The sequence below is a fragment of the Bubalus bubalis genome, chromosome 7 (assembly GCF_019923935.1).
Source record: "Bubalus bubalis isolate 160015118507 breed Murrah chromosome 7, NDDB_SH_1, whole genome shotgun sequence".
Classification (NCBI taxonomy): domain Eukaryota; kingdom Metazoa; phylum Chordata; class Mammalia; order Artiodactyla; family Bovidae; genus Bubalus; species Bubalus bubalis.
Genome location: NC_059163.1, coordinates 1,399,912 through 1,409,317, shown reverse-complemented (window position 1 = coordinate 1,409,317; position 9,406 = coordinate 1,399,912). Strand labels below are relative to the sequence as shown.

The 9,406-nt window shown below is 59.3% G+C and overlaps 1 protein-coding gene and 1 long non-coding RNA gene across 2 annotated transcripts; one reads left to right on the top strand and one right to left on the bottom strand.

Annotated features, from left to right (window-relative positions):
• Positions 1-2,486: 2,486 nt before the first annotated feature.
• Positions 2,487-4,500, top strand: LOC123334529. The gene is made up of 2 exons (XR_006552533.1): positions 2,487-3,736; positions 4,434-4,500. It is a non-coding gene; the product is annotated as an uncharacterized LOC123334529 (long non-coding RNA).
• A 2,564-nt stretch (positions 4,501-7,064) lies between these two features.
• On the bottom strand, positions 7,065-8,153 carry LOC123334528. Its single transcript, XM_044946303.1, has 2 exons — positions 7,466-8,153; positions 7,065-7,156 (listed from the first exon to the last, which is right to left on the bottom strand). Exons 1-2 carry the CDS (start codon positions 8,080-8,082, stop codon positions 7,153-7,155), a joined length of 621 nt encoding a protein of 206 aa, XP_044802238.1. The 5' UTR covers positions 8,083-8,153; the 3' UTR covers positions 7,065-7,152.
• Between the last annotated feature and the right edge of the window lie 1,253 nt (positions 8,154-9,406).

Here is a 9,406-nt window from a genome sequence, read left to right as displayed (position 1 = left end):
TCTCCTCAGGCCCTTCCTGCTCCAGGCTCCACTTTCCCTCACCCCCCACACCTGGCACAGACACCCTCTGAGCCACCCCACCATCCGTCTTGGCCACTCACTCGCCCACCCAGGGATCTGCCCGCCTGCAGAGCCCTCTGCGCAGCTCCTGTCACCTTCCTGGCCTTCCTCAGGGCTGGCCCTCCCAGAAAGTGGCCTCCTGTTTCCGCTACAGTCCATCCAGAGGAGCCCAGGTAGCCTGAGGACACAGGGCCTCTGACCAGGGACCCAGATGGCAGGTCAGGGTTTGGCCAAAAGGGAGGAGGGTGGAAGAGGCCTCCAGCAGCTCTGGGTGCCATTGCAGTTGGTCTACTGGGGGGTTAAGGGGCGAGGAAGCTTTCTCACTGCACAGAAATAGCTTCTCCTCCTCCAACAGGAAGCGTGGGGTGGCGGTGCCTGGGGATGGCTGTGGAGACCCTGGGTTCCTGCGCCCCTACCCTGTCAGGCACAGAAGCGCCCCCACAGGCTCGGGAGAGCTGCTGTCTCCCCCACAAACCCTTGCTGGGAGGGTCGATGAAGATTCCCCGGCCCTTAGACCCTCACTTCCCCAATTCAAGCTTAGATTGTTCAGTGAGATGAGAGCTGAGCCTTCTGTGTGGCGCTGAGCACCCGAGGAACCAAGGCCACCGAAGATGCTGACCACGCAGGAGCTGGGGACTCCGTCTCCCCTGCGCTGGGTGGGGGGTGGGCACCAGTGGGCATTGGGGCTTGGGAAAGGGTCTCCTCCTCGAGTGGGCAGACGGGGATGGAGCACGGATGAGCCAGGGTCTGCCGGCCGCTCCCAGCAGAGCTCACATCCAGATGAAGTCCCTGGAAAGTGCTGTCCTCCACGTCCCTGCTCCGCCAGGAGGCCTTTCACGCTGTCACCGCCGATCTCTGCTCCCGTTCTCAGCTCCTAGGTTCTGCTCAGATACACTTCCGCTTTCCTTTCCAGATGGTTATCCGGCATTTCTGACACATACATGTCCATTTTCCTGAGTCCTGTGGAAAGCTGCTGTTGTCAGGAGTGGAACACGGACCCCAGGGCTTAGGGCCGGTTTGGTTGTAGGGCCTCCGCTAGGCGGCAGGTGTGGCCGGGGGCTCGTGGTCTCTGGGCCTGCGTCTCCGTTCGTGGCAGTGGAGGCTGCAGTCGCACCTTCCTTGTGGGCAGCTGGGAGCTCACGGATCTTAGTTCCCTGACCAGCGATCAAACCCATGCCCCCTGCAGTGGTAGTATGGAGTCTTAACCACCGGACTGCCTGGGACATCCCCTCTTTGAGGGCTGTTGGGAGGATAAAGAGGGCTGAGAGAAGATGGGTGTTTGACAAGACTTTCTTTTGGTCAGCTGGAAGGTTAAAGTAGGTTGATGGGAAATTCGTCCCCACAAATTCGTTCCCACAGTGGGGCGTTGCTGTTGTTCAGTCGCTCAGTCGTGTCCGTCTGCGACCCCATGGACAGCAGCACACCAGGCTTCCCTGTCCATCACCAGCTCCCGGAGCTTGCTCAAACTCCTGTCCATTGAATCGGTGATGCTATCCAACCATCTCATCCTGTCATCCCCTTCTCCTCCCACCTTCAATCTTTCCCAGCATCAGGGTCTTTTCCAATGAGCTGGCTCTTCTGGCCAAAGTATTGGAGCTTCAGCATCAATCTTTCCAATGAATATTCAGGACTGATTTCCTTTAGGACTGACTGGCTCGATCTGCTTGCAGTCCAAGGGACTCTCAACAGTCTTCTTCAACACCGCAGTTCAAAAGGATCAGTTCTTCGGCACTCAGCCTTCTTTATGGTCCAACTCTCACATTCGTACATGACTACTGGAAAAACCATAGTTTTGACTACATGGACTTTTGTCGGCAAAGTGATGTCTCTGCTTTTTAATATGCTGTCTAGGTTTGTCATAGCTTTTCTTCCAAGGAACGAGCATCTTTTAATTTCATGGCTGCAGTCACTGTCCATAGTGATTTTGGAGCCCAAGAAAATAAAATCTGCCACTGTTTCCATTTTTTCCCATCTATTTGCCACGAAGTGATGGGACTGGATGCCATGATCTTAGTTTTTTGAATGGAGCCAGGGGGAGGGGAACAGGAGGGGGTGAAATGGCGATGGAAAATGGAGGCTATGAACCCTTGCCTCTTCCTAGCCAGAGATCAGCAATGGTGGGCAGAATGTGGTCATCTGACCCCTGCTAGACCCTATGTCAGAGAAGGCAATGGCACCCCACTCCAGTACTTTTGCCTAGAAAATCCCATGGAAGGAGGAGCCTGGTAGGCTGCAGTCCATGGGGTCTCTAGAGTCAGACATGACTGAGCGACTTCACTTTCACTTTTCACTTTCATGCATTGGAGAAGGAAATGGCAACCCGCTCTAGTGTTCTTGCCTGGAGAATCCCAGAGATGGGGAAGCCTGGTGGGCTGCCGTCTATGGGGTCGCATAGAGTCGGACACGACTGAAGCGACTTAGCAGCAGCAGCAGCAGCAGACCCTATGTGGGGTCTACAGAGGACCAGGCTGATATGCCTGGAGGGCATAGTGTTGGGAGGGCAGGGAGGAGCGCTCCTGCATTGGTTTGAAATACCAGCAGGAGTGTTTACAGGGCGGACTTGGAAAGGGCTTATTACCAAGGAGAACCTCACCTGTGCCCTGAAGGGTCGGCCCTGAGGCTGCCCCTCTTCTGCCTTTGGGCCGGTCTCCAGGGCCACCTGGTGACCCTCCCCAGTCTCTCTCCCAGGGTGCATCACCCCAGCACCACCTCCAGGCCGCCTAGCAATCCCCAATGTCTCTCCCACCCGCTAGCAAGTTGTGGACAAGCCCACTGGGGTGGACTGCAGGGCGGTGGTGGCGCCCCAGGTCTGCGTGTCCTCAGGCTCTGTCTACAGTCTGTCCACTCCGGGACCTCTTCCTTGCGCCTTCATCCTCTCCACTGGCCCTCATCATCTCTGTGCATGTCAGATTTTGCTGATTAGAAAGTGGACTCAGCACAAGAAATATTTAATAAGATACTTAATTATTCTTAATTAATGAATGAAATGGATCCCATAACAGAACTTCTGGCCCAACATGGCTTCAGTGCAGGCGGTGATGATCTTGCCAACAAGAGCCCAGAGTCCGGAGGCTATGGGGTTGATTAGTTTATTTGGTCAGCAAGGGCAGGTCTTTGATCCAGCTCCTCTGGGATTCTCCTTAGCTCTTACCTCACGGCCTCACTTTGACTGCTACATCTCCTCCCATCACATTCCCCCTACCAGGTCGAAGGAAAACAGTGATGATTGATTTCCACCACCCACCTTCCTTTAAAGAGATGAAACTTTCTCCAACACCACCTGCCTCCTAAACAGGGCTCCTCTCAGCTCTATTGGGCAGAACTGGGTCATGTGTTCTCCCCACCCCACCATTCCAGCAGAGGAAAGAGAGGGCCATGGCTGCTTTCCTCCAGTCAAGATTCATCCCCTGGGGATGGGCCTACTTTCTGTGAGCCCATTTCATCAGGAGACCAGGACAGCTGACATTTTATGTATTCGTATTTATTGTATTCGGCATAGAAGAAACAGCCGCTGGGGAAAAGAGCAGCAGTGTTTGCAATGGGAGGCAAGAAGTTCAAGCACCAGAAGCCGAAGGACAAAACAGACTGTCCTGTGGAAAATACAGACAGGAGGGTCGCGGTGCCAGCAAGTGGGGCTGACGTCTCCAGGGATGAGTGCGTGACAGAGAAAGGACAAGTGCGTGGTGAGGACAGGCATGGGTGCAGCGGCCAGTACAGCTACCGTTACCAGGCAGCAGTCACCAGGCAGCCACTACTGAGAAACTGCCAGGGTGGTGATTAAAGGCCTGTTAGGCCAGCGGTCAGGGGAGTGGTGGTGGTCAGGCAGAGAGGGAGGTAAGAGGCGGACCCCAGCCTTCACCCTGGAGCCCTCCTGCTCACCCGGCCTCAGGCCAGTGGATGGGGGTAGGGGGACAGGCTAGGGGCTCTGTCCTGCTGGGCTCCACAGCCCTTGCCAATGCTGCCCGCTGGCCGGGCCCAGGCCAAGAGGCCGCAGTGAAGGTCTCCCCAGTCCCCACACTGGGACCTAAGGGCAGCAGCGGTTTGCCTGGCTGCCGTGCGAGGGACCTGACCCCCTACTGTTTGGAGGGCCTGAGGAAACTGAAAACCGTCTGGGTCCTGGGCGCCTAGCTGCCTCAGAGATAACAGCTGGACAGGGTCTGGGGACCTGGCTCCAAGGGCGCCACCAGCTGAGATCTGCCTCCTCAGCCTGGCCTGGGTGCTAGTGGGAGGACCCAGACTGGGTGCTGGACGAAGACTCCTGGGCAGGCTGACTGGCCCTAGCAGGGAGCGCCAACCCCCCACCCCTGCCTTAGCCAGGACATGGACCTTGGAGGGTGAAAGTTGAGCCTTGAGACCTTGTCTTTTCTTGTCAGAACAGAGAATGGCATTCATTTAGAGACATTTACAGGAACACTGTTACCTGACCATGACCTGACCTCAAGAACAAAGAATCTGACACCAGGAAGTTTGCAACGACTTACCACGCCTCACCTCACTTTTCCCAGGAAAGGGCTTTGCTGAAACCTTTGGGGAGTTTGGGGTTTTTAAGGTGGGAGCCACGCGTCTCCTCGCATCGTGCAGCAATAAACCTTTCTCTGCTCCAGATTCCGAGGATCCAGTATCGTTTGGCCTCGCTGTGCCAGTGGCACGCAGCCTCACCCGCACAGGAGTGCTGGGATCCGTCTAGGGAGCACACACCCGCCTGACCAGATGGGCCGCCCGTTTCCTCTGATGCCCGGACCCTCTGGTGGGAGCCCCCGCCCCCTTCCCAGCATCTCACCTCCTCTATCCTTCTCCACATCTCCTGCAGCCCATCTCCCTGCACACCACCTCTCCTTCGCTGACCGCCTGTCCTCCATCCGCTATCAGAGGCTATCCGAAGCTGAGACACGGAAGGGAGCCTTTGGAGCCTTAGGATCCAGGCAGGTTTAACGTCACCATGGCAACCCCTGCAGCGCCCTCCCCCGACCGGCTCTCAGATGCACCGCCCTGCCCCCCAGGGCCTCAGGGACCCCGCGGGGAGCGGGGCGGGGCCAGATTGGCGGAGCCGCGTATAAAGGCCGGGCGCTGCCGCGGTCTCCCAGGGAGAGGAGAGCGGAGAGGCGAGATGGAGGTTTTGCCGCGGCTGCTGCGGCTTCTGCTTCTCCTCCTCGCCGCCTCTTCGGCCGCCCTTCTGGCGACCAGCGCCCATTCTTCCTGCCCCGGGCCTCTGGCCCATACCATGCACTCCACGTTCATGTTCGCGGCCACTTCCACTCCGCTAGGTGGGCTTGCGAGTCCGCGCACCCGCACGCGGCGCCTGGCGCACCCGCTTCAGCGGAGGGAGCTGGCCCGACTCCTCGCCTTGGTGTTCCCCTCCCGCAGCGGGAGATCGGGCGCCGGGAACCGGAGCGCAGGGGACCCTCAGGCCTCCGGGGCCGCACACCGGCTCCGCACAGGCCAGCGTAGCGCCCCGAAACGCGCCTGGCCTCCAGCTCAGCGCTGAGCAGAGGGCGGCCTCCAACCCGGACTTGGACACTTGTAAACCTTGGAGCAGCATCGTACGTCCTGTTCCACGAACGACTGTCGCTGACTCATAGGGAGAGTTCCCGGGACTCCTGCCCACGGCCAGCAAACCTCTCAGTGGGCTCCCTGCAGAGCCGAGGGCAGCCACAGACCACGGGTCACAGGCTCTTGTGTGGTCACCCACCTAGGGACCTTAAAACCAAGGTCCCCTTGGACTCCAGCCCCTTGGAGCTGGCCCGACTCCTCGCCTTGGTGTTCCCCTCCAGCAGCGGGAGATCAGGCAGCGAGAACCGGAGCGCAGGGGACCCTCAGTCCTTTGGGGCCGCACACCGGCTCCGCACACTCCAGAGGAGCGCCCCCAAAACGCGCCTGGCCTCCAGCTCAGCGCTGAGCAGAGGGCGGCCTCCAACCCCGACTCGGACGCTCGTCGACCTTGGAGCAGCGCCGTACAACAGGTCCAGGTGTTGTAGCCACGCGTTCCGGGAAACAACTCACTCAGAAGGACAGTGTAGATGGTGGAGGGCAGATTATTACACCGGCAGGCCCAAGGCAGAGTCTCCTCTTAGCCAAGGACCCCGACCAGTGTTTGTGAAAACCTTAGATACCCTAAGTGTACGTGCCCAAACGCACCTGCCCAAATTCCTTGAAACTAGTCTGGACAAGGTAAAAGAGAGATACCATCGAAGTTAAGCCATGATTCATGTGTCATAAGTCTAGATAGTTGAACAGTGGACATTTATCCATAGACCTGTGGTCATATCCCGCTAAAGCATAATGGGGTTTATGACTTTGTTCTGTTAGTGATAATTAGCATATTCGTTTAGGCGAGGAACAGTCTAGGTACAAGTCCCGAGGCTCCTTCATCCAGGGGTCTGGATTTCCATTGGTATGCTGTTTCCATAGATACTGGGCATATAGCTCAAAGTCCATAGTCCAACCCACGATGGAGTTCCTGCTTTCAAGATAGAGCCCCTTATGTTTCCTCCTTCACAAGGTCCCCACCTGGGGCGTCCTGCTCCACTAACAACTGTTGCTGACTCATAAGGAGAGTTCCCGGGACTCCTGCCCACGGCCAGCAAACCTCTCAGTGGGCTCCCCGAAGAGCTGAGGGCAGCCACAGACCAGGGGTCACAGGCTCTTGTGTGGTCACCCACCTAGGGACCTTAAAACCAAGGTCCCCTTGGACTCCAGCCCCTTGGAGCTGGCCCGTCTCCTCGCTTTGGTGTTCCCCTCCCACAGGAGGAGATCGGGCGCCAAGAAACTGAGCGCAGGGGACCCTCAGGCCTCCGGGACCGCACACCGCTCCGCACACGCCAGCGTAGCACCCCCAAAACGCACCTGGCCTCCAGCTAGGCCCTAAGTGTACGTGCCCATCTCCACAGCCCTGCAGACCCTCCAGGCCTTCCAACACTGACCCTTTACCCGCTCAAGGGCAGCGGCCATCCCCCGCACCCCCTCATTCAGGACCCTACCCACGTGCGGGCTGGAAACCCAGCCTGGAGCTTTCCCATGATGACACCTGAGTCCTTGTCTGCCTGTGGCCTCGATGCCTTTGTTCAGCCCAGGGGAGCTGGCTGGAAGGGGCTGCTACCTGGTGGAAGAGAACTCCTTCATGCCTTTCAGTGTGCGCCCCACCTCTGCACACTCCTCCCAGAAGCAGCGCCCAGAGCCTGCAGAGGGTAAGGAGGCCGGCCTCGGAACCCTCCCAAAGCCGCCAGGCAACCTTGGCCCCAACTGGCTCCCTGATGCCCCGGTGGCGCCCCGACCCCCAGAAAGGGAAGGGCCGGCTCCAGCAGCCCCTCACCCCCAGCAGCAGTTCAATCACTCGGTGAGGCTGGCGGGAGACCGGGAAATGGGGGCGGGAGAGCCACCTGCATCCAAAGAAGCAAGGCGTCCTCACCCAGTGGGGACCAACCCGAGACCCCTGGCCCCGGCGGGCCTCGGCCTTCCACCGCGGGGGCCGGGTAGGGGGCTGTCTCTGCAGGCTTTGGTGGTGGCTGCGTTCCTGGGAGACAGGCTCAGAAACGCCAGCGTCTCGTGGCTGGTGCTTGGAGCCATGCAGGGTGTGGTCCCCCTGGTGGGTCTCAGTGCTGAGGTACTGATGGGCCGTGGCCTGGAGACCGCTGGCCTGAGACCAGGTTCAGCTGGCTCTTCCAGTGCTGGGGTGTCTTGGTCTTCAGGAGAGTTCTCTCCAGAGGGAGAGAGGGATGCCCTGCCTTCGGACAGGAGAGGCTGAAAGAGCTGCTGAATGGAATGGCTGACGCTGAGCAGGGCCCCCGTGGCCATGTCCCAGGAGAGCCCCAGGCCCCACGCACAGAGGACTTGTTGGCTGAGCTGGGGCTGCTCGGGGACAGGTTGTCCCACCTGGAGGGGGAGGTGGAGGCACCACAAGAAAACGCCGGGCACCTGGGGCGGCAGGAGGCGCGGGTTCGAGAGCTGGAGGGCTTCTTCCTCAACTTCAGGGGCTTCCTGGAAGCCTGTGCCCCGGGACAGGTTCACAGCACAAAGGCCGGTCATCTGTGCACCCCCCAACCCTGGGAAGGAGCTGGCCTGACCAGCATGTGTATGAGTTGTGAATAAACAGCTGTGTTGGAAGACAGTGTCCCGTGATGGTTGTGCTGGGATCGAGGGCTGCTCCAGCCCACATGTGTCCTCACCCTTGAGCCAGCCGGGCCTGAACTGCAGATCCCCCAGGCTCACGGCCAGCGCCGGGTGCCACTCTGATGGAAGAGAAACCAGCAGAGGGGAGCCGCACCCAGGGATTCCAACAGAGACCCTTTCTGGTGGAGGCATCCCAGCCAGTTGGTGGCAGAACTTGGGTTTGGACCTCAACGCTGTGGCAGCAGGTGCCAGGCTAACGCAGACCTCCAGGGAGCAAATGTGGTGGGGGGGTGGGCGAGGCCAGGCTGGAGACAGGTTGGGGCGCCGGCTGCCCTGGGTTCGTGGGGACAGAACACGGGGGCGCCGCGGCTCGGATGGCCCGTGCTCAGCGCACCCGGGGGCGGGGCCCAAGGCAGTCCCAGGACAAAGGATGTGGAGATGCACAGTGGGGGCCGCCACTGGGCTGTCCACTCAGCCCAGCCTCCAGGCCTGGGATGGAAGGTGCTTGGAGCCCAGGGGAGCCGCAGCCTGGCCAGGCGTCTGCGTGGGGACTGAGCGTGGTGGGCACGCGGCTTGAGGCCTCTCCCCCGACCAGGGTTCTCTGTCACGGGCACAGAGCCTGTGGGCATGTGGCTTCCATTCATTCTCCAGAACTTATGAGGTATGGCTGTGGACAATCTCAGCAGCAACAGCCCGACGTCCTGACACGCTGACTGTGGTCCGCCAGCTGTGCACCAGGACCCGTCTCCGAGAGGGACTGGGTGGTCGGGTAGCCCCCAGGCCCGGCTCCCGGCCACCCTCCAGGACTCCCCTCCCACGGCAGAGCAGAAGGGACCGCACTGAGTCAGGTTCTCTGGGAGGCTCTTTGGGGTTTCCCCCGGGAGCGATTGCTGGGTCTGGCGTAACTTGCTGAGCGGCCGCCAGTCTGGCTTCCATAGCAGCGGCCCGTCCCGCTTGCAAGTGGGAGGGCTCCATCTTGTCCACGCCTTCACCGACGCTGACACGTGTTACTTTCTTTTTGGATGATTTTGTTTTTTCTGGCTTTGGATTTTTGTTTGGCAACTGGAGGTCAGGCTTCTCCTCTATCTCCTCATCCTTCAGCTACATGGATGTAGGACGTGTCCGCAGGAGAAAAACAGGCACGTTTTATTTATTAATAACAAAATTCTACATGGGCGTGGGGGTCCTCACAGAACCACGCCCTGAAAGGTGACGAGGTGTTACTAAGAAGATTGAACAG